The 23,246-nt window shown below is 46.7% G+C and overlaps 1 protein-coding gene across 1 annotated transcript; it reads left to right on the forward strand.

Annotated features, from left to right (window-relative positions):
- The first annotated feature begins 2,671 nt into the window (after positions 1–2,671).
- Positions 2,672–4,541, forward strand: LOC119316136. The gene is made up of 2 exons (XM_037590488.1): positions 2,672–2,956; positions 3,264–4,541. Exons 1-2 carry the CDS (start codon positions 2,672–2,674, stop codon positions 4,539–4,541), a joined length of 1,563 nt encoding a protein of 520 aa, XP_037446385.1.
- Positions 4,542–23,246: the final 18,705 nt, after the last annotated feature.

Here is a 23,246-nt window from a genome sequence, read left to right on the forward strand (position 1 = left end):
AGAATGCTAGGATGAAAAGTATATTATTAGAGCTCCAATTTATCTGGATTAAAGAGGAGACCAAAGCTAGACAGAGATCTAGAGACAGAGACATTCTAGAAGGTGATACAAACACCAAATACTTTAATGCAGTAGCTAACCAGAGGAGGAGGAAATCTCTTATCCACTCCCTTGATGGGCCTAATGGTCCTACCTCTGACACTAAAGAGATGTTGAAAATTGCCTCTGATTTTTATAAAGATATTTTCAAAAAAGAAGATAGGGGAGGATTTAGCCTGAATCAGGATTTTTTTCTCTTTTGAAGAGAAAATCACTGATGACAGGAATGAGGAGCTTCAAGCTCCATTCACTGAAAAAGAGGTAAAAGAGGCTATCTTTGGTTCATACTCTGAAGGAGCACCTGGACCAGATGGCCTCTCTTTCGTCTTCTTACAAGAATTTTGGGAGGTCATCAAACATGATGTCATGGCTCTATTTGATGACTTTCATGCAGGCACCCTGGATATATATAGATTAAATTTTGCCATGATTTCCCTCATTCCTAAGGAGGAGGATGCTACCAGCATAAAGAAATTTAGGCCTATTAGCCTGCTGAACTGTATATTTAAGGTCTTTACAAAGGTTCTGACTAACAGGCTTGCAGTAGTTATGAATTTTCTTACCTCTAGTAACCAATCAGCCTTTATTAAAGGGAGATATATCCTGGAAAGTGTAGTGACGGCACATGAGGTGTTACACTCCACTTTTCATTCAGACAACTCTGGACTAGTCCTAAAATTAGACTATGAGAAGGCCTTTGATAAGGTCAATCTTGATTTCTTGTTGGAGATCCTCCGTAGAAGGAACTTTGGTCTTGTGTGGATCAAATGGATCTACCAAATCACACATATGGGCTCTGTAGGGGTCAAGGTAAATGGGGTGGAGAGTGACTTCTTCATTACTAACAAAGGGCTGAGGCAGGGGGATCCTATATCACCCCTCCTTTTTAATATTGTAGTAGATGTTTTAAGTAGGATGCTCATCAAAGCCATAGCTCATGAACTGATTAGGGGGCTATGCTCTGACCTCATTCCTGGAGGGGTGGTCTGCTTGCAATATGCAGATGACACCATCCTCTTCATGGATGAAGATGAGTCTAAGGCAGCTAACCTAAAAATGATCCTGACTTGCTTTGAAAAAGTTTCAGGGATGAGGATTAACTGTTCTAAGAGTGAACTTATTCCTTTAGGTGTGGAGGGGGACAGTCTAACCCCTTTTGTAGATGTTTTCGGATGTACTGTAGGTACTTTCCCAATAAAATATCTAGGAATCCCATTACATTATGATAAGCTGAGAAGGGAAGATATTCAACCCCTTATTGATAAAATTTTGAAGAGGATGGCTGGTTGGAGAGGAAAACTACTTTCCTACTTAGCTAGACTAACTCTGATCAAGGCCTGTCTGGCTAGTATTCCTGTTTATTTATTGTCCTTCTTTAAGTTTCCCAAATGGGCTCTAGATTTAATTAATAACCAACTTGCTCATTGCTTATGGAGTGACTTTGAAGTAAATAGAAAACTCCATTTGGCCAATTGGCACTTGGTCTGCATGAAAAAAGAGCATGGTGGGCTTGGGGTCCCAAATATTAAGGACCTCAATCTATGTCTGTTAGGTAGCTGGGTCAAAAGGTATGCCCAAGATGAGGGCAAGATCTGGAAAAAGATTATAGACAATAAATATGTTAGAGACTCAACTAACATCTTTGCTTGTAGGCCACAGGCTCCCTCAAAATTTTGGCAGGGGGTTATGTGGGCTGCTAAGGCTCTCAAATTTGGCTATAGATGGGTGGTGGGAAACGGGAGAAAAACCAGATTCTGGGAAGATATCTGGTTTGGCACCTCCCCCCTCTCTGTCCAGTTCTGGCCACTCTATGCTATCTGTCATCAACAATGTGTGACAGTTTCAGATGTTTGGGATGGGGAGATTATCAAACTTACATTTAGGAGGGTTTTTACCTCTTCTATGATGTAAGAGTGGTATCATCTTGAGCAAATTATTAAAGATACTACCCTCACTAGGGAGGATGATGCTATGATCTGGCTGTATGAATCCAAAGGGGTTTACTCTTCCAGTTCACTATATGCCATCATTAACTTCAGAGGGGTGAAACCTATCTTTATCCCTTCAGTTTGGTCTATTGTAGTGCCACCCAGAGTTCAGGTCTTTCTCTGGCTGCTAGCCCATAACAAGCTGATGACTAAAGATAATTTGCTTAAAAGAGGGATTGACAAAGCCCTAGAATGCCTATTCTGCTCTGACCAAGAAACAATAGATCACCTGTTTTTTGGTTGTGTAGTGGCAAAAAGCATCTGGGGTGAGGTCTCCTCGTTTTTCTCTACTGATTTAGGGTCTAGTTACCTTTCTATCGCTAAATTTTGGCCTGCAAACAAAAAACATGAAGTTCTAAATGCCTTTTGCGCCTGTGTACTATGGTGCCTTTGGAAAATTAGAAACAAACATGTTTTTGATAATGCTATTTGGTCTGATATTAAACAGATCTGGTGGCTGGTCTGGAGGACACTCAAGAGATGGATGATTCTGTACTCACAAGATTCGCAGGAGAAAATGCAGAGAATCCTGTGGTGGATATCCTGCATCCTCAAAGCCCCCTGCAACTGGAGATGGGGTGAAAATGGGTTTGGGAGACACTGAAGGTGTCTTGCCAACACATTTCCTCCCCAAACTGGCCCTGGGGATTCGCAAGTGTGGCTTCAAGAGCGCAGACAACTCAAAAGCAAAAAAGTCCCCAGAGAAGATGTCAACTCAGACAAACTCAAGCCCTGCCTCGCCGCTGGATTGGCCGAGTTCTCCAACACAACCATTCAAGAAGATGAAGTGGGGGATCCTGGAGCAGATCAAGGAAGTCCGCCTGATGCTTGCGGCTGAAGACAAGAAGATGGGTGATGAGGAAAACTCGGTTCCTGCTGGGACGCTTGAAGGCCGCGTTGCTTAGTTCCTTTTCTTTTCTTTGCTTACCATTTGAGTTCCCTTTTAGCTTCCCCTCCGAGGGATCATAAAAACATGTACTTGGCTGTACGCCATATGCACTTTTCTCCTTTCTTGGCTGTAGGCCTTTGTTCCTTTGCTTCCCTTGAACATGTCTTAACATGCCGAGGGGGAAAGACACCTGTGACTCCTGTTTGGGTTTCATTTTTTAAATCGAAAACTCCCCTGATGATCTAAAAATATATATCCATGCGTTAAACATTTTGTACTGCTTATAGGGTCATTTTGTTACTGGACAAAAACAAGTTTCTCAACCAATTGAAAGGCTATTTTTTATGAAGGAGAAAGATGATGTACATGGTAAAGAACAACATCAAGAGGGAACACCAGCATTGCATACCTTATACTCAAATTTGTATGATCCGCCTCTGTCAAGGAAATCAGGGAATTCGAAGGAACCAAAGAGCATGCCTTCAGAACTGAAATTCAGAATAATGGATAATGCTCCTGAGTCCAGTTTAGACTGCCGCTTGGATAGTTTCCAATACAGTGGCAAGTCCAGTGGCATTCATTTGCTGACAGAAAGGATCAACACATACTCCTGCAAAAGACACCAGGTTCCCTGGTCGGAAGAAGAGTTAGATTTTCTGTGGATTGCAGTGAGGAGGTATGGAACGAGTAACTGGAATGCAATGCTGAGGGATACCCGGCTACGGTTCTCAAGCTCAAGAATGTCTGAGGATCTTTCTGAACAATGGAGCAAGGAGCAAAAGAAACTTCTATCTGTGGACCTTCAATCAATCAGAGCATCTTCTCTAGGTTCTACACCGCCACCCCATATAGCTGAAGATTATGCTGGAAGCAATTCCTGCACCGGAAGCTCAAAGTCTCCATTTCTTGCAGCCCAATCAGGCCTTTCCTTGGGCGAGGTGCACCTTCAGAATGCTCATGCTTTGGATAGAGGCCAGCATTATTTGTCAAGCCTTGGCAGGTTTAACCTTCATGGAGTCAACAATGTGCCAAGAAATTTGCCTCTGGGAGGCTTCCCTGGTTCTTCCTCACAGGGGAGAAATGGGAGCAGGCGTAGGAAGACAACCAAGCTTGAAAAGTCATACTATGACAACAGGTCACACTGGTGCCAAGAACCATCAGAGAGGACGTCGTCTATGCTCCTTCCCATCAATCAACAACCAATGAACAGCCTTTCTCAGTGGCCTACCAAGGGCGCCGACACCGGTAAAAGCTGGCCCAACCCCGAGATGTGGTCAAGCGCATCGCAGGCGCTAGGCCGGTCCACTGCAGAACCACTGCATGACAACCTGAGAGCTGCCCACTTTCTGTTCCCTGACGACAAGAAACCACATGACATGCCAGACATCTTTGAAGCTGGCGCTGAAATGGAAAGCGGAGTGGCGCAGTCTAGCAAGAAGCTTTTCTGGACCAGCGGTGACACCTTGGTTCAAAACCAGAGGGCCGCTGCTATAGCGGCAGGGCCAAGCGGCGCCGACCCGAGCGACACCGGCGCATCGTCTGAAGGGACGGTGTCTGATAGCTGAGTTCCGTACTTCCGTGTGCCAAGTTTCATGATATTACCAATGTTAGTCCCTTCCGTTGTATCACTTAACAAACTTGTTGTCTTTGATGCTGAAGCTGGTGGAACACTAGTTGAGTAGCAGGGAATGTTTTGCTGCACCTGCCGTGTTTTATTCTAGCATAACTGGAAATGATTTATTGATGGTCGCTGTTCATGGTTATACTCCTCTGTTCCATAATGCTTTTAGATTTATAAAAACTTAAATTTGATTAACTTTGAACAAGTTTATAGAGAAAAGTATTTACATCTACAATACCAAATATATACAGTATGAAAGTACGTCTCATGATGTATCTAATGATATGTATTTGGTATTTTAGATGTGGGTGTTTTTCTCTAGAAATTTGGTCAAAGTTTGTAAGTTTGACTTAAAAGCCTATAGGCACTACGTTATGGAACAGAGGGAATACAAGTTATCTACATTTACTCTAGCGGTGTCAGATCTTTGCTAGAAGAATGATTTGGGTTTGCCTTAATTCCAGGTCCCAATTGATCCTGAAAAATTCACTTTCTATGAAAAAAGGTATAAGGTATAACTTGCAGTTTTCGAATATTGAAGTTGCACTTTTTAAAAATGTATTGGGACTTGTAAGAGAAAATATTAGGTCGTACGAGATTTAGCAAAACTAAATAATTTCTCTTCTTTCTTTCGGAAAGATAACCACTTAAGAAGAAATCATGGACAACCTCGCTCTAGGATAGCCGGACCCACCGGCGCCTTGAAGAGACCATAGCAAAAGAGATAAGAAAGGACCTTGTGCATCTTGATACACAATGCTTTTTGCTCCGAATAGTCGGACTTTGAGACTCTACCCGTCGGAGACTCGGTGTTAATCTTCACCACACCCTCTGTTGAAGAGAGCCATCTCTGCCGTCAACAAGGACAACCAAATATTGCATTTCTTTTTACTAAAATTGCCCTAGTTAGCACCTATACATTTCTCCTTACCCAGAACCTTATTTATTTTTGCCTAGGGTTGGCACTATGTCGACTCGTGCCTTCGATAATGTGACAACACAAGACTCCCATTTGGCTTTCGGCATTGACACTGCTTGGGACTTGGCTATTTCGTGGCTAGGGCCCCAGGCACCCCATTCTTTCCACTGTAGGAGCCATGCTATGCTTAAATTGAGGCATACGGTGTCGTTTTCAATAGGCACACTCTGGGCCGAAGACTCTTAAAATTATTTGATTCTATAAATGGAGCTTTCAACGCTACAATGATGTCAGGGCCAACATTACAATTCTAATAAAGATTCATTCCCTTCCCTGCTCCCAGATGTAGTTCACACTACCTTGCTCGTCGGGGCACACCTCTTCTACTTGGTAGCCGCCGAAACTATGGCCAACAGAGGTTATACTATCGGCGGCATGGTTACTTATGTTATGCCACCAACAAAGATAGCAACTGTGTTCAAGTTCCGAGCTGTTGCGTTTGACAGAGCTATGAAGTCGACTCGGGCAAAGAGGGCGGAACGTCTTGGGTCCCGGGAGGAAGAGTACCAAAACTGAAATATAGAGTAACGAATACACTTTTAGTTTTGTTTTTGAGGAACAACCCAACCACAGGTTTATTACAGAACGGTGTTATTGCAATCCTCCAAGAGGATGCTTCTAAGGTTTGGAGGGACATCTCCAATAGAGAAACAGTCTCCCTGTCTACTGGCATGAGCTGCAATCTTGTGCGCCATCTTGTTGCTAGCCCTCCTCACAGCCTTGTAAGTTATCTTTTTTGAAAGACCCGACGTATTGCCGGCTTCATTGATTTAGCAGAAAGCAGTGGAAACATAAGATCAAGCGATCAGGTGGATGAAAAATAGAAAAATACAGTTGCCCTCCCCTCTCTTGAGTCTAGTTTTCGCTAATGGTGTCCCCGAAGGGAGACTCTAAGCATTTGGCTCCGGCCAGTCTCCATTGCTCGATATTGCTCCTGATTGCCGTGAGAACATCATCCACCTGCGGTGTTTTTGCCCGGAAAACGCAGTGGTTCCTTTCCCTCCACAATTCCTAGGCGATCGTGATGATCAGTGATCTGATTCCGCGCCTGCAAGCGGTAGCAGTCTTGTTGATGAGGAGTTGGCAAGTCTGTGCCGAGCTGAGCTGAAACGTCGTGACTGGTGCCAGCGAAGAGCAGCCTGACCAAGTGGCACATTTCCCCCAAACCAGGTGCGAGAAACTGCAGCTCCAGATGAGGTGTGTAGATGTTTCCAAGTTCCTGGTGCACAAAGGGCAAAAATAGCCATTGGGCCAACCTCTTCTTTGCAGTCTGTCGTTGCACCACAGTCGATCTCTTATCAAGAGCCACATGAACATTTTGAGCTTGTTGGGAGCCCAGACCTTCCAGATGAAGCTGCTGTAGGCCGGGTTGGGGGCTTGCTGGCATTGCATCTGATAAGCTGTTTTGGCAGTGTATTTTCCTTCGCGATTGAGCTTCCATGTGATTTCGTCTTCTTGATCAGGAGCCATGGCAGTTGGCGCTGCGTCAAAGAGTCGCCACATCTGCAGAAACTGAGGGGCTATTGCTGCTGTATCTGCATGTTGTAAATCTGAAATCCACTGATCATTTGCCAGCGCCTCCCCAACCGATCTATTCTTGCGCCTCGCGTGACTGAACAGAGCAGGGAAAGTTGTAGATAGTGGCTCATTTCCGATCCAGGCATCCTTCCAGAAGTTGGTGCTTTTTCCATTGCCAACACGGATAGATGTCGCGTTGGCAAACAGAGCCCTTTCCTGATCATCAGGACCTGGGGACACGACAACCCAAGGCTTCTCAGGCCTTGCCCATGCCAGCCATTGCCAGCGCATTCTCAGCGCACGGTTGAATTTGAGCAAATCCAGGAGACCAAGGCCTCCACGATCTAGAGGGCAGCAAACCTTGTCCCAGGATACTTTGCACTTTCCACCAGAGAGCTCGTCGTCTTGTGCCCAAAGGAATCATCTTCGCGATTTGTCCATTTCCTTCAGTATCTTCTTCGATATCTTCAGTGCAGTCATCGCAAAAGTAGGGAGAGCAGAGAGGACGCATCTTACGAGAACTCTTCTCCCAGCAATATTAAGGAGCTTGCCCTTCCAGCCAGCCAGCCGTGCTTTCAACCTATCGATCAGGAACTGAAAATGTGCCATTCTGAGGAGAGTTGGCGAAATTGGGAGGCCCAGGTAAGTTATTGGGAAACTGACAATTTGACCACCAAAGCTCTGTAGCAGATCCGGCACGTTCAGCTCCTCACAGCAGATTGCGACAACTGAAGATTTTCTTTGGTTCGGCTTCAGACCGGTGGCTTCTCCGAAACTATCCAACAGCTCAAGCAGCTTGCCCACCTCCTGCGCAGATGTATTGGCAAAGATAACTGCGTCGTCAGCATATAAGCTGACACGCAAGCTTTGGCCGCGGCCCGGCAGGGGTGCTAGGACCCCAAGGCCAGATGCAGCAGCAAGCAGGTGGTGGAGCGGGTCAATTCGATGATGAAGAGCAGGGGGGAGAGGGGGTCGCCCTGCCTTAACCCTTGCATATGCCAGAAGCGAACGCCCGGATCCCCATTTAGCAGCACCGAAGTGGAGGCCGACGATAAGATTAGCGCGATCCAATCATGCCATCTCGGTGGAAAACCCAGCTTTTGCATTAGCTCGAGGAGATAAGCCCAGGAGATAGAATTGAAAGCTTTTGCAATGTCTAACTTGAACAGGAGGGCCCTTTTTTTCTGCCGATGGAGCGCTCTGACATAGCCCTGCTCGTATTGGTAGCTTTCATGCAGGCATTTTCCTTTCTGAAACGCCGCTTGTGCTGGGGAAATCAGGTCTTGAAGCCGAGGCGCTAGTCTCATGGATAGAACTTTTGCAATCAACTTAGCCATGGAATGAATGAGGCTGATCGGACGAAAGTGACCCAACTCTGTTGCTCCATCCTTCTTTGGCAGCAAGGCAATGAAGGCAGTGTTCAGATCGGCAAAATTGCCACCCGCTAGGTTGTAGAACTTTTGGAAAACCGCCATGATATCTAGTTTGATAATGTGCCAACATGATCTGAAGAACTTGCCAGTGAACCCATCCGGCCCAGGAGCTTTTTCCATTGGAGATGCCTTGATGGCCGCCCAGATTTCTTGCTCACAGAAAGGAAGATCGATGCCTTGCAGGTCGACGGCTGGCAGCTAGAGCATGTCCCAGTTAAGTGTGCAGCTTCGATGCCAGGTATCCCCAAGGCCGCGGGCGAAGTGATCGAAGGCCAACTTAGCTTTCTCCCACGGCTCTGTGACAATGGCGTCGCCGTGCTTGATCGAGTGGATGTAGTTTTTTTTACGACGTGAGAGGACGCGGGCATGAAAGAACTTTGAGTTTGCAACTCCCGCGCGGAGCCAAGAAATCCTGGAGGCCTGCTTCTTGCGAGCCCTTTCAATTGCTGCCAGCCCAAGAACCTTTAGTTTTAGCTGCTTCCTCAGGTGTAGCTCGTCAGGTGACAGCGGTCTGGCCTCCAGCGCTGCGTCTAGCCTCATGATGACCTCGTTGGCGATGTGAAATTGAAGTTTTGCACCCCAAACAAACTTTTGCCCCAAACCTTTAAATCCACCGCAACTCTTTCCATTTTCTTCTTCAATCTGACGAACGGGCAGTCATGGCAGACAGGCCTCTCCCAAGCATGCTGCACCGTCTCTTGGAAATAAGGAAAGACTATCCAAAAGATTTTGAATCTAAACCTTGCCCTCGTGACAGGCCTAACTCCATTAGCCAGCACCAGAGGGCAATGATCAGAGAACGAAGTGGAGGCCGCCATTAGCACAAAGTTTGGGTGCATGCCCTCCCATGACAGGTTGCAGAAAACCTTGTCGATGCTACAAAGAGTTGGGTCCTCCCTCTCACTGCTCCACGTAAATCTCCTATTTTTGCATTTGACCTCTTTTACCCCGACAAGGTTAATTGCTCTGCGGAAACGGCCCATCATTCTTATGTTGATGTTGGAGTTGTTCTTGTCCCTAGCTTGGTAAATCATGTTGAAGTCGCCGTTCAACATCCATGGGTCTGAGGCCACCGGTGCAACCGCAGCCAGCTTAGACAGAAAATTTGCTTTCTGCTGGTCATCCGTCGGCCCATATACTGTAGTCATCCAAAACGAGTGACCGGTGCTAATGATCCTCACCTTGGCAGTGATGCAGAAACTAGCAATGATCTGATCCGTGATGTCGACGATCTGCTTGTCCCAGAAGATTGTCGCGCCCCCTCTTGTGCCCACTACCGGAAGCACCACGCAGCCCTGCAGAAGATTTCCCCCAACGTCGCGAGCCATTTCAGAAGTCCAAGCCTCTATTTTAGTTTCTTGTAGGTTTAGGATTGAGATCTTGTTTGCCTGCGCCACCTCTCTAACTATAGATCATCTAGCCGGCGCGTTAAGGCCTCTAACATTCCACGACATAATCCTATAATTTGTATCAATCATGGAGACAGGGGAGTTTGCTTCGTCGACTATCCATTAAAACAGAGGGGTTACAACACACATTACATCGACCCAGGGGGCACCGCCGGCCACCAATAGGCCCAAAATTCCGGCGGTGGCTAGAAACTGATCCTGCTAACTGAAGACTATACATGAAGACTAATCCTAACTCGAACTGGTCTAAAACTAGCCGTCGATGAAGACTACTAGGTAACACTAACATGATCAAGCTACATCCTCATCATCCGCGCCGGCCATCCCGGCCGTGATTTCTAGTGCCTTACTGTCCAGGCCAGTGAGCTTTGCGATCGCCTTGATGTCGCTGCGGGACAGGGGCTCCTCGAAGTGCTTGAGCAGGGCAGCCGCCGCCGATGGAGTTATCCAATCCTTTGGGCTGAGGCAGCCGAGTTCTTGGATGAGGCGCAGCGCCGCGCACTGAGCCACAGGCACAGTGCAGCCGGACGCGGCCGGACGCGCGCTTCGGCGAGAAGGAGCAGAAGAGGCCTGCACTTTCGGCGGAGCTGATGAGCGTGGACGGCCAGGCGGAGCTGGTGGAGGGTCTAGGATGGCCAACGGCGGGGGGCAGAACAGCTGCTGCGGTCCGCCCACCTGAGTGGTGCTTCCCTGTCCAGCGTCGAGGTGGAGGCAGTCGACCTTCTGGGTGATGGCAGCGACATGGAAGCCTACAGCAGCAGGAGCCGGGGTGGAGATGCATGGGCTGCTGAGAGGGGCGTCGAGGTCGGCGATGCATGGCAGAATGTCATCTTCCGGGAAGCCGTCAATGGCCCCACGTCGAGTCGAAGCGTGGGGCGATGAGCGGCCACCATCCTCAAAGGCCAGCGGCAAAGTGAGCGCCTCGAGCATGGCGTTCTCGATCTCCAGTTGCATGACGTCGGTACGAGGTGTAGGGGAGAGGGCGCGTCCGCCAGGGAAGGAGAAGAACTGGGCCACCGGGTCAGGCTCAGGCACGCTCAGGCGAGCGGCCCCGCGCGGACGGAGTGGGAGCGGGGGGAGGGGGTGGCCTTGAGGACGGGGCCCTCCTTTCCCTGCTTGCCCTGGTCATCGTGCCGACGGTCGGAGGGGGCCTTGTTGCGGTGCCGGGGAGCGGCCTCGACGACGTCAGTGGCCTTGCCCTTGGCGTGGCAAGAGTTGCCCAAAAAGGCATCCTTCCAAGAGTGCCGCGGCCCACCTTGGTTGCCATCGCGGTCTGTGTCGCGGCGATCGACGACCGGAGGCCCGCCCCTACATCCGGAGGCCGGCGCCCGCGAGGCCGCCTTCCTCCCAGGGGCCTGGCCGTCCTCGACGCCGGCGGCCTAGGAACCAGGCTCAGTCTGCGGGAAGGGGCGGTCGTCGTCATCGTCAGAGGAGGAAGGGATCCCGCTCTGGCCCGAGTGCGAGGAACGTGGCGAGAGCAGGGTCCAGTCCTCCATCCGATCCACGTGGATGAGCATGTCGTAGCGGCGGACGCCCGGCGGAGGAGGGACGCGGCGATCAGGCGGGGAGTATCCAAAGATCTCATCGACGCGACCCGCTCCCCTCTTGAGCACCCAGAGTGCCCGCGTGGTGGGGATGTGCGCGACGCTCCAAGTCGAGAGCCAGCAGGCGAACGTCTTGGTGTGGCCACGCCCCAGGGTATGGCTGTCAAGGCGGTCGATGCGGCCGAAGTCGCCGAACGCCTCGTCTGCCCCGTCCAAGGACCAGAACTGCATCGCAGGCCTTCAACGATGATGCGGACTGCAACGGCAGGCTCATGATGGCAGCGTGGTCGTCTTTGTGCCAGGCGCGGATGAAGAACTTGAAGCCGTCCACCTTGATGGAGCCCCTCCGCACGGCGTCGTCGCGGTGCGCCGGCAGGTCGAAATGGACCAGGAACGCCTTTGGCTGGTGGGAGGTGACGCGGAGCTGGGAAGGCGACGTGCCTATCAGCTCCTCGATGGCCCTACCCACCGCCATGAGGTTTGTCGCGTGGATCCCATCGATAGCGGAGAGCGTGACAGCGTGCTGGCGAAGAACGAACTCCTCGCGCTCGAGGACGGGCGAGGCAACCACCACCTTGTTGCTGACCCGTGGCCGCCGCGCCGGGTCGCAGAGGAGGAAGCGGTCCATGGCCGGAGGGGGCGGAGAGGGGCGGGCCGACGACGGGAAGCGGAGATGGTCGCGCACCAGAGCCCTGGATAGAGCCGGCTTCAGTCTCTCGCGGGCGGTCCCTCCTGGACCCCCGTTCTTCGGGTTTTGTGGGCAGTCCCAGGCGAAATGGCCCTGGCGCTTGCAAAGAATGCAGCAAAGAGGATCTCTGCAGTCCTTGGGGCGATGTAGCTTGCTGAGACACCGAAAGCACTTCCCTTTGAACCTGCTTAAAAAGACGTCGCGGCCGGAGCGAGCATTGAAGTCCCTATGGCGGTCCGAGTGGCGCTCTGAGGAGGGGCGCGGACGAACCACAGGTCCAGATCCGGCACGCCCCCCTTTCCGGGATCTGACCTCCATCCAGCCAAGATCGTCCCCCGAGGGGAAGGAGTTGGCAGTAGGGGATGGGGCGATCACCATGGATTTAAGGCGCTCAAGCCCATTGATGGGTTACGCGCCCAGATCCGACAGGCAAACTCCGTCCCGCCGCAGGATTCACGGCGTCGAAGCTGGATCTGAGCCCGCGACGGTGGTAGCTGGAGATGATGGCGAGGGCGGGGCCCCGGACGGACCACGCGACGACGAGGAACCGCAGGGTGGGGGGAGCGCCCGTGTGGAGGAGCAGCTGAGGCGGGACGGGACGGGGCGGCGGCCATTAAGGCCGGGATTTGTGGCCGCCGTGGCCGGAGTGGACTGCGGTGCAGAGGAGCGAGAGCGGAGCTTGCTTACCACTCTCTCTCCGATCGGTGTGGTGTGGTGTTGCTGTTGCTTTGTTTGCTCATGCTGAAGTGAGATACTAAGAGATAGCCTTGTAAGTTATCGCTGCAAACTTCTTCTCGAGGTTCCAAATGTCTGTGATTAGAGGGAACAAAGCGGACTGATTGCTGCCTCTATTGTTCAATAGACTGAATACCGTAGCACAATTAGACTCCACACAAATCGGCCTCTGATGTACTTAGTTAGGACAGAAAGACCATGCAAGATTGCAGCAAGTTCAGCTTCCTCCGGGCTGTTGCATAGTTGTAAACGATGACCACTACACAAAGCGACTTTCCCAGGTTGTTTCTGACGACTATGTCGGCCGTCGATTCCCCGGAGCTAGGCAGGAAGGATGCATCTGAGTTCATTTTCCATCTACCCTCGACCGTGGAGTTCATATTCGCCCATCCACTGATTCGGACCACGCTGGCACCTCTTCTGATTTGTTTGCTTGATTTCCCACACTGATGCAGACCATTTGTCCGATGCATGTGTTCATCCCTTGGGGCCTTTTCCCCTCCTTGATTTCTACACGTCGCGAATAAGCGGCCCGAGCATTGTGATGGCCAACCAGGGGTGCAGCCCTCTCGCCTGCACTGCAATCAGTTTCATCCATCTTGATTTCATCCACATATTTTAGCAGGAATTGGACAGACTAACCAATAGGAACCTTTCCATCTGGATGGATGCAATCGTTGTTTTCACATTCGATGAGATTATGATGAAATTCACTGAATTTCATTAATTTTAGCAGACACTGAAATATTTCTGTTTCGGCCAAAATATTTCGGCAATTTCAGTAGTACACAGGAATTCAAATATATTTCTGAATATTTTCCAAAAAAACAAAATGTTCATTGAATTCAAGTGAATGTTTTGGCTCTTTGACTGACATGAAAACCAAAACCACTGAATGAATTTTGGTAATTTAGGCTAGTGCTAAAAGTTTTTCTGAAATGGAAATTGAAAGCCATGGATGTAATCATAGATCTCTCAGCCACCAGGATCACCATAGCAGGAGCAGGAGCTTTCTTCTCCCCTCCGCATGACACCTACCCAGGGGGTTGGAGCCACACCTCACCAGTAAAACGACACAGATCTTCCGCCCGTAAATCCCAGTTTTCCCTCATTTCTTCTCTAAGAGCTCTGGCCTTTGTGCATCTCATTACCATATGCAATTCATCTTCCTTTTTTACTTCCGCAAATATTACAGATATTATCGACCACAAGTGTTATCTTCCTCTTATTCTCCTTTCTGGGTAGTGTTTCGGTTGCCAACCGCCATGCAAATATCCTAACTTTCTCTGGTACCTTTACGTTCCATATGAGATCCCATATGCTTCTATTATCCGCCTCATTACTTGATCTTGATGGCGTCATGTTACCTGATGTTTCATATTTGCGCCAAGCATGTAGGCACTTCAAACAGAGAACACACCCGACTTCTCCTAGTTCCATGCAACACAATCCTCCACCATACTTGATGGGATGTTTATTTTACATATTACTTCCGCATCGTACTTATGAAATAGTTGATGCAGGAGGGCTTCGTCGCACTCTTTACTCCCCTGGCTTCATTTCCTGGTTCACCAACCTCAATCTTGACTGACTTTTAAATACTGTGATCTTTAGGGCACTCCTCCTGGGGACCCATTGGTCCCTCTGAATTTGAATATTCTCCCCATGTCCCACTCTCCAAATTAGTCCTTTTTCAGTAATTCTAGTCCATGTTCAATTCTTCTCCATGATTGCGAGGCGTCTGAAGAAAACATGGTGTCAAGGAGCTCACCTCTAGGGTAGTATTTTGATTTAAGGACCCTTGCACAAAGACTATTAGGATTTCGAAGAAGACGCTGACCTTGTCGCGCTAAGAGGGCTTGGTTGAAGATGTGCATTACCAGGGTGCTAAACCTTTATAATGGGTTGAGGGGCACATTACTTAGCCCCAAACCAATCTAATCTCAAGTCTCTTTTGCTTGGCACCTCCTCCAAAAAGCTTTAGTTGCAAATGACGAGCATGGGCGCTGCCATGAACAATAAGTTTTCATCGACCACCAACCGCATCATCCCTTTCCCCAACCTTGATGAAGTGGTGCCCGCTGGATGGGAGGACTTGAGGAAGCTGAGCCTTAAGGTTGAAATTCACCAAGAAGAAGGAAACCGGCAACGAGGTGAAGGTGCTCAAGATCAAGGAGGAAGAACCGATACAAGAAGGAGATAACGAATCCACTCCAGATGATTATCCTCCAAACCCTTATTCGTTTAGCATCCTGGGATCTATTCCGATATTTCCTCTTGGACCTCCACAAAAGAAGTGGGGAAATGAACCACCTACCCCGGTGTAGATAACGGAAAAGACCAAGGATTTGGATCAAGTTTCTAAGGCTTATGTGAACACTATTGGAGAGGGTACTGATTCTTATTGGTTGATGAGCAAAGACCTAAAAGCAAGGGTGAATGGTATCGTCCATAAGATCGGACTCATGGATGACACCATAAATCAAAACGTTGCACAACTTGAGTTTTCAACCCAGGTTATAGATCATCAGCAAGCCGTGATAGAGGAGATGAGGGAGCGGTTCAGGAACATCTTCACCACCTACAAGGATACCCAGGAGTGAGCATGAAATGTTGAGTACTTGGATCTCCCTGGCTTGATTGTAAGCTTGGGGGAGATTCACGTGTACTTTCTATATTTACTTTCAAGCATTTCTTTTCAGCAAGTCGAGATTAATTCGCATTTTTTATTTTTCAATAAAGTTGAACTATTGATTCTCTTTTGAATAAGGGATGATTCTTCCCAATGAGTATTTGGATGTCTTGATGTGTGAGATCATTATTGCTTTCTTGAGAACGTATAGGTTGTGACATAAATAGTAGCACATAATCACTTGCATGGTGATTATAAGTACTCCACATTGCAGTGGTGAACAATGTAAGAGATTGTTTATACACATGCTACTCCCTATGTCCCAAAATGTAAGACATTGGTTTTACACTATGATAGTGTAAAAAACGTGTTATATTTTGGGACGGAAGGAGTAGTTCATTGGAAGTTCAACTGATAAAAGGGTAAGCAAAAAAATGAATAAAACATGTTAAGAAAAAGTTTTTTCTTAAAGGAGTTCTCCCGAGGGTCATGTTTAGCTTACATATCACATAAGATTGAAATGTGAGATGGGCTCTTAAACATGTTGCAATGACAAGAGACAAAACATTTAAATTAAAGAATCTCTTAAAGAAATAAAGGAGAAAGAGATGCAACCCTCTTGTTCTTGCCTGCTTGAGACAATGATGAACTAAGTTATGAAGTTGTTACCTGTCCACAATAAAATTGAGTAACAATGTGTGCATGCTGATACATCTCCAACGTATCTATAATTTTTGATTGTTTCATGCTATTATATTATCAAATCCTGGATGCTTTAGATGCATTTTTAAATTATTTTTGGGAACTAACTACTAACCTAGTGCCTAGTGCCAGTTGTTGTTTTCTGCTTGTTTTTGGTTTGCCAGAAAATTAGTACGAAACAAAGTCCAAACACTATGAAACTTTTTGACGAATTTTTTGGACATAAGAGACCCTAGAAGCTTTGGGAGGAGACTAGAGGACAAACGAGGAAACGACAAGGCAACAGGGCGCTCAGGAAGGCAGAACTACAAGTCTCTAGTGAAGACTATGCCCCCCTGGTCTACTTTTATCATTTAATAAAATCCAAAAATACCTTGCTGCAATTTATTTAATTTTATTTTTGTTTTGCAGTTTATTTATCTACCTATAAAAGATTTGATCCTTGCAAGTAACGAGTTCAACGAGATTGACAACCCTCTTGCCCGCGCTGCGTGCAAGTATTTGCTTTTATGTGTTTAGGTGCTGTTCACGAGGCTTTGCATGATTCTCCTATTAGTTTGATAAACCTCTTGGTTCTCACTTGGGGGAATACTTATCTCTACTGTACTGCATCTCCTCTTCGGGGGAAATCCCGACGTAGCTCACAAGTAGCATATGCCTCCATGATCATTGTCATAGTGAGGATGAGTTATCATTTGTAATAATTCTTTTATTCCTATTCATTCCTATAACAAATGATGCACTCATGTTTCTTTCATATCCGTATCACGTAAATATCAAGTTGACCTTATTCTTTACAAGCTACAATACTTGCTCGGGGATGAGCAAGAGTTAATCTTGGGGAGTTGATGTCTCCAATTCATGTGATGATTTTGATAGTTATTTTATGCCTCTTACCGGTAGTTAATGAGGGGAAACTATATTAGGCTTCCTTATAAGAAGGGAAAGTGCAATGTTTGCAGTAAAACATTGGCGCAAATGGCAGAGATGTGCAATGTGTGTGGCACTGGTATTCAACCATACAAGGATGATGGCCAAGAATTTGATGTATTTTAGGCGATAGTTCCTTACGATCACTATATGATGATGCTATGCTTACATTTGATATATTTTTTGATTCATGTTTGTTTCCGTAGTTTCTAACATAGTGCAACCTCACGATCCTAAAATGTATGGTTCCAGCGGATTCCATGTTCATTTCAACAAGACTTTCAAGAGGGGACTCAGTGTGTGCACGACTGACGGATGCACTACTATTTCAAGATCATGGATACAAACAATGAAACGTTTCTCAACGGTATTGGTTGGGATTGTTAGGGGTGTGACTATGCCATAAAACTAGGAGATACATTAACTTTTACAATGGAGCCGCACCTAGACCAGTTCTACTTAAAGCAACCGGAAGTGATGGATTGCAAAGCTTAATGCCATGTATACATATTACATATAAATTGTTTTATATGTGCCTAGTTGTTCTTGGTTTATTTATTGACCATTACTTGTACAACCAGTGACTTCTATCATGGCCGGAGGGTGGTAGTTTCAAGCAATGATTTAACACTAAGTCATGCAAGAACGACAAAGGTCAATTCAATTTTGAGACAAAATGGCAACAATATTGTCCAAATACATAGAATTATAAATACCAATATTGATGACAACATTATCCTGAGTATCGAATACGATTTAAAAGTTTTACCTACAATTAGGTTTGTGTTTGTTTCTTGTTACTTTTTGCTACAGGCCATCCAAGTTGCCATAGTCAGAGAAAACGGCGTACCTCCATCTGGTAGCATGTTCTTTGCAAAAAGAGTATAATTGTGTTGCATCGTACTATACTAAGGACGATGGGAAGATATACATATATGGGGCGGGATGGCACGAGTTTGCAGAAGTAAATGATATTGATACATGCATGATATGCTTGTTGGTGATTGGGTATGACTACGATGAGATGTGTGATTCAATTTGGTTTCAAGAAATATGATTTAGCAATAGGCATCATACGGGTAGCTACTCATTTCAATAACCCTATTGGTCTTGTAATCGATATAACACTATCCTATCATGGCTCTAGTGGATTCGATATAGAAGTGTCATTGATAAATCGTAATGTTACTTACATGCTCAAGGTCGTCAAGCGATATCTTCTTGAATTTCTTCAAAACCTTCTTTTGGTCACACTAGTCGTATGGCTTCATCAGTTCTTGCTGTAAAAACAGTACTTGGTTGACAATAAAACGGTGATGCATTGAATATCTGCAGAAGACAGTGAACTAACGATTGTTAGCTGGTCAAGTATGTGTTTCCTCTTTGACCCATCGGTTGCCATCATTGCAACATTGCATAACCATTGGAAGTTCCTTTCAAACCTCGCCATTTGGCACAAGCATGTCAATGAATTCCTGTTCAAAAACATGATTTCTCTGAATTCTGACCTTGGTTGATGATTCGGCGGTATCAAGAGAACTGGCTCACCTTCCTCTTTTTGACCTCCTGAGCTTTGAGTTTGTCAGATAATCTTTGTAAGCATCGCTTGCCGTGGTACGGTCAATGCTGGCTGGACTCATGGAACTTTGACCACCCAGAATGGGCTGCTCTAGCTCTGATACGCTTGTACCAGACGGGGCAACAATTGACATGCGGTTCAGACTCAATTGTTTGGCTCCAGATTTAATAGCACGCAATCCTGCATTCAGTTAGTTAGTGAACTTCATATATATGTATATGGATATTTAGTGAGAGATTATAATTCATGTTTTCATGAAGTGTAAATGAGGTATATTTGCTTTTTGGGTTCAACTTATGTTTTTTGGATAGTGGCACCTCGTCACTGTTAACTTCATTTTTAGCATCAACATCCGAGCTACTATCATGTGACACATTCTTGGCCTTTGGGGTTCCCACTATGTCAGCTTCTTTGCCATCAGTTCCATGAGTTTTTATCGGTTCTAGAGTGCCTTTGCTACTGCTTTCAATACAATGGTTATCTCCCCCAGTTCGAGCTTCACGTTTCTGATGCATGTCGTCTGCTTTGTTGTTTCTATGTATGTCAGATGTGCCAACATTTACATTTTGTTGCCCAATACATGTGTTGGCTGGAACTTTAGGTGAATTGCCTGAAGCCACAACACAAGTACTCTGGATAGATGATAATGTTGAATCTGCGACATTACAAGATACAAGATGATCAACCTGTTGACACCTAAGCACTGCTTCAACATCATCAACTAAAGGATTGGCACTTTTTATGATATATGTTTTTGTGTTCTTCTCATGCACCCAGACCTCTTCAGTCGAGCACTTCTCAATCTCGTTGTGCAACTTGGCAACAACCTCTTCTGCATAAACATTGGAAACATTGTTATCAGAGATTTGGTGTTGTTTTGTCACGAGGTTTGGGTTTCTGTCCTCCACACGCATGGCTGCTAGAGTTGGGAGCCCATCAGTGACTACCTCATTGACTTCTGTTCTCTCGATACTGAATTTGCCAGCATCATTGCTGCGCAGCTCCATACAAGCTGCGCGAGATAATGTTTTCTCGTTTATGAGGTTCTCCCGTCCTTCACCCTATCCATCATCTGAAGAATATGGACGGGCAACACCTGTTAGATCACGAGCAGTAGCTAGCTTGACATCGCGTGAAGAACTGAGCAACCTCTCATCGTTATTGCTAACATTGAGTGTGTCGCCCTTTCTTGTTGTTGACGGACGATTCGAAAGGTTTGCCGCAACATCCAACGATGATTTTGGCTTTCCTGCGTTGAAGTCATCTTGTCTACATAAACCTAGTAGAACAAGCATGTCAACTCTCCTCTTCTTATCTAATTCTGTAATCCTTATCATTATTTCCTTTTTCACCTGATCTTTCGCTAACATACACTCCATCTCGATCCACTCAATGCAAACCTTGAGGTCATATAAATGTGATCACGCATACGTTAATTATTTTGGTCTAACATATACTTGGCAAGACACAAAAGGCAAAAAGACATTCAGAATGTCTAGGCTTGCCCCTGTTAGTTCTGGACTAGCGAGTTCCCCAATCTGTGGTTAGTTCGGTCTTTGATGCTCGAATCATCCTCGTCATCGCTTAAATTGTCTGCATTGATAAGGCTGTTAGGTTGATCTCTATCCCGTTCGAACCCAACGGGTCGAACGGGCCCTCGACTCGTGCCCTGATCGGGGGCGCCCAACCAAACCATGGTTGGTGGGCCCCTGTGACCCACGCTATATAAACAGAGGTGGGGGCTGGGGCACGACTTACGAGGTTAATTGCTACCACAATCCCCACCGGCACTCCCTTCCGATCTAGGGTTAGTGTGGCGCTCACGGGAAGCTCCACAACCGCCGCCATCTCTCTGCCATCACCGGCCCCTACTTCACCATGGCCGGCGCTGCATCGATTTCGTCTGCAGCAGCAGAAGGTAGGTGTACCGGAATGATCTAACCTATCCGATCCAAAGCAATCTATCAATGGTATCATCCTTCCCCAAAGAACCCTAGAAGGGCAAAGAAAAGCAAACAAAAGAACAAAGTTTTCACCGGAGAAGGGCCTCGGGCCTTCGCCGGCAAAGTGCGCCGCCACAAGGCCACGCCTGTTCCGCTCGATCCCGTCGCACATCTGCAAGCCGAGGCGACAGGGATGAAGAACCTACCCCGAAAGGGGCAAAGAGCACAACAGCCACGCTGTTCGACGGCGACGCGCTTCCGCTAAGGGAAACGCGTCACAGGCGAAGGGGAGGCAACAACGCCACCGTCGTCGAAGGGGAGCAGAGCATGATGCAGTTGTGTGTCTCCCTCTCTCTATGAAAGGTGGCGCGAGGGGAGCAAGGGTGGCTTCGACCTCGCATCTCTCTCTCTCTCTCTCTCTAAGGAAGCAAAAAGAAGAAAAGGTGCTCGCGCGGCGACGTGGCGACGTCGTGCTCAGCCAGTGGGAGCGGCGAGAATGAACCGAGCGGCGCGCGGGGGGAGGAAATGACTAGGGTTCCCCTCGCCCCTCACCGCATCGATCGATTTTGATCAGGCGAAAACGACGCTGGTCCGTCGGATCACTATGGACGGGCTTGATTGAAACCCTAGTGTGGTCGCTGGCCATTGGGCCGAAAGAGGAGGCACGAGCTGGGCCGAGGCAGCCAGCAGCGGGCGCTGCCGCACGCGCTGGGCCAAGGCCAGCAGCCGCGGGCGCTGTCGTGCGAGCTGGGCTGAGGCCAGCTATGCTGCAGTTTATTTCTCCCCTTTTTTTATTTATTCTCTGTCATTTTCTTTTATACAATTTTATTCAAGAGTGAGAGAAAAAGTTTTTGAAAATGCAAACAGAAAATTTTCAGAAAAGAAATGTTCATGAATTTTATAAAGAAAATTAAAAAAGTTCATGATTTCTTATTCGGTCGAAGAAAAGTTTCTGTAAAATAGTAAAAAGTTCATGAATTTTTATTCATGTTTTTCCGCTGCGTAAATAATTAATAGTGCTCTTTAACAAAAGTTTCGATAGAATTAAGTTTTTAAGAGCATGTTAAAGTGATTATTAGAATGAATATGATTATGTTATGTTTATGACCAACGTTATTAATAACATGATCATGTTTTATTATTGAAATTTAAAGGTGCATTTATTTCTAATTTTTTCCCAACGGTAATATAGATTTAATTGCATAGACAATTATATGTTTAATTTGACCAACGTTAGATTAATGCATATGATTGTTATATTGATGTCACTTAAATTGTGATTTCAGGAGGCTTTCACTTGATGAGTTGCCTAAAAGAAGTTTCGACACTCAGAGGTGACAATCACACTGAGTGGAGGAAGAAAGTTGAACTGGCATTTGTCTGTGCTGATCTGGACTGGGTTCTGGATGAACCACAGCCAGTTAGACCTACGGAGCCAGTAAGAGAGACCACTGATGATGATGCTGCATGGGCGAAAAAGAGGGGGGGGGGGATTATGCTCCTTTGGAGATGTCCTACATCATAGAAAACCAAAAGTGGGTCAATGCAAACAAAAAGTGCATGTCCTTTATAAAGAATACAATTGAGAGCACCATTGTGGGCTTCATTGCAGAGTGCACTTCCGCAGGGGAGTTTCTTACAAAGATAAAGAGCCAGTTCACTGGCTCTTCAAAGATATATGCCACTCAGGTGTATTAAAACAACTGGTGACAGAACAATACACAGGTGGTGGAATAAGAGAGCACATCCTCAGGATGAGCAATATGGCAGCAAAGCTAAAGCCCATGGATGAGGATCTGAAGATCAAACCAAAGCTCCTGGTCCACCTGGTCATGGCTTCACTGCCAAAGGAGTTTGAAACTTTTGTTGTGAACTACAATATGTCACCTGGAACATGGGACATTGAAAAGACAATAGCGATGTGTGTCCAAGAAGAGGACAGACTAAAAGCCTCACATGGTGGCACACTCAACTATGTGAAGGATCACAAGAAAAAGAACTACAATCAAAACAACAAAAGTTCTCCTTCAAAGCCATAAGGAAAAGCTCCCTATAAGCATCAGCGTCAGCAACAGCCTTTCCCAGTGGACAAAGACACTTGTCTCCGCTGTAAGCAGACCGGGCATTACAAGAAAGACTGCCATGTTTGGCTGAAGTCCTTAATGGCAAAGCAAGGTAACAACATTGTTTCCTTAGTTAATGAATCCTTGTACACACAGTTTTCGAAATCTACTTGGTGGATTGACTCAGGGGGAACTGTTCATGTTGCAAGTTGTTTACGGGGATTCCATTCCACCCGGACTACGCTAAGAAGAGAAAGAGGCATTGTAGTAGCCAATGGAATTCAAGCGGAAGTTGAAGCTGTCGGCGACATCTCCTTGGAGTTAGCTGATGGATTCAAGCTTCTACTTAGAGATGTTCTTTATGTTCCTTCATGTAATAGAAACTTAATTAGCGTTTCATGGATTGACTCAGGGGGAACTGTTCATGTTGCAAATTGTTTACGGGGATTCTATTCCACCCGGACTACGCTAAGAAGAGAAAGAGGCATTGAAGT

The sequence above is a fragment of the Triticum dicoccoides genome, chromosome 6A, assembly GCF_002162155.2.
Source record: "Triticum dicoccoides isolate Atlit2015 ecotype Zavitan chromosome 6A, WEW_v2.0, whole genome shotgun sequence".
Lineage (NCBI taxonomy): Eukaryota > Viridiplantae > Streptophyta > Magnoliopsida > Poales > Poaceae > Triticum > Triticum dicoccoides.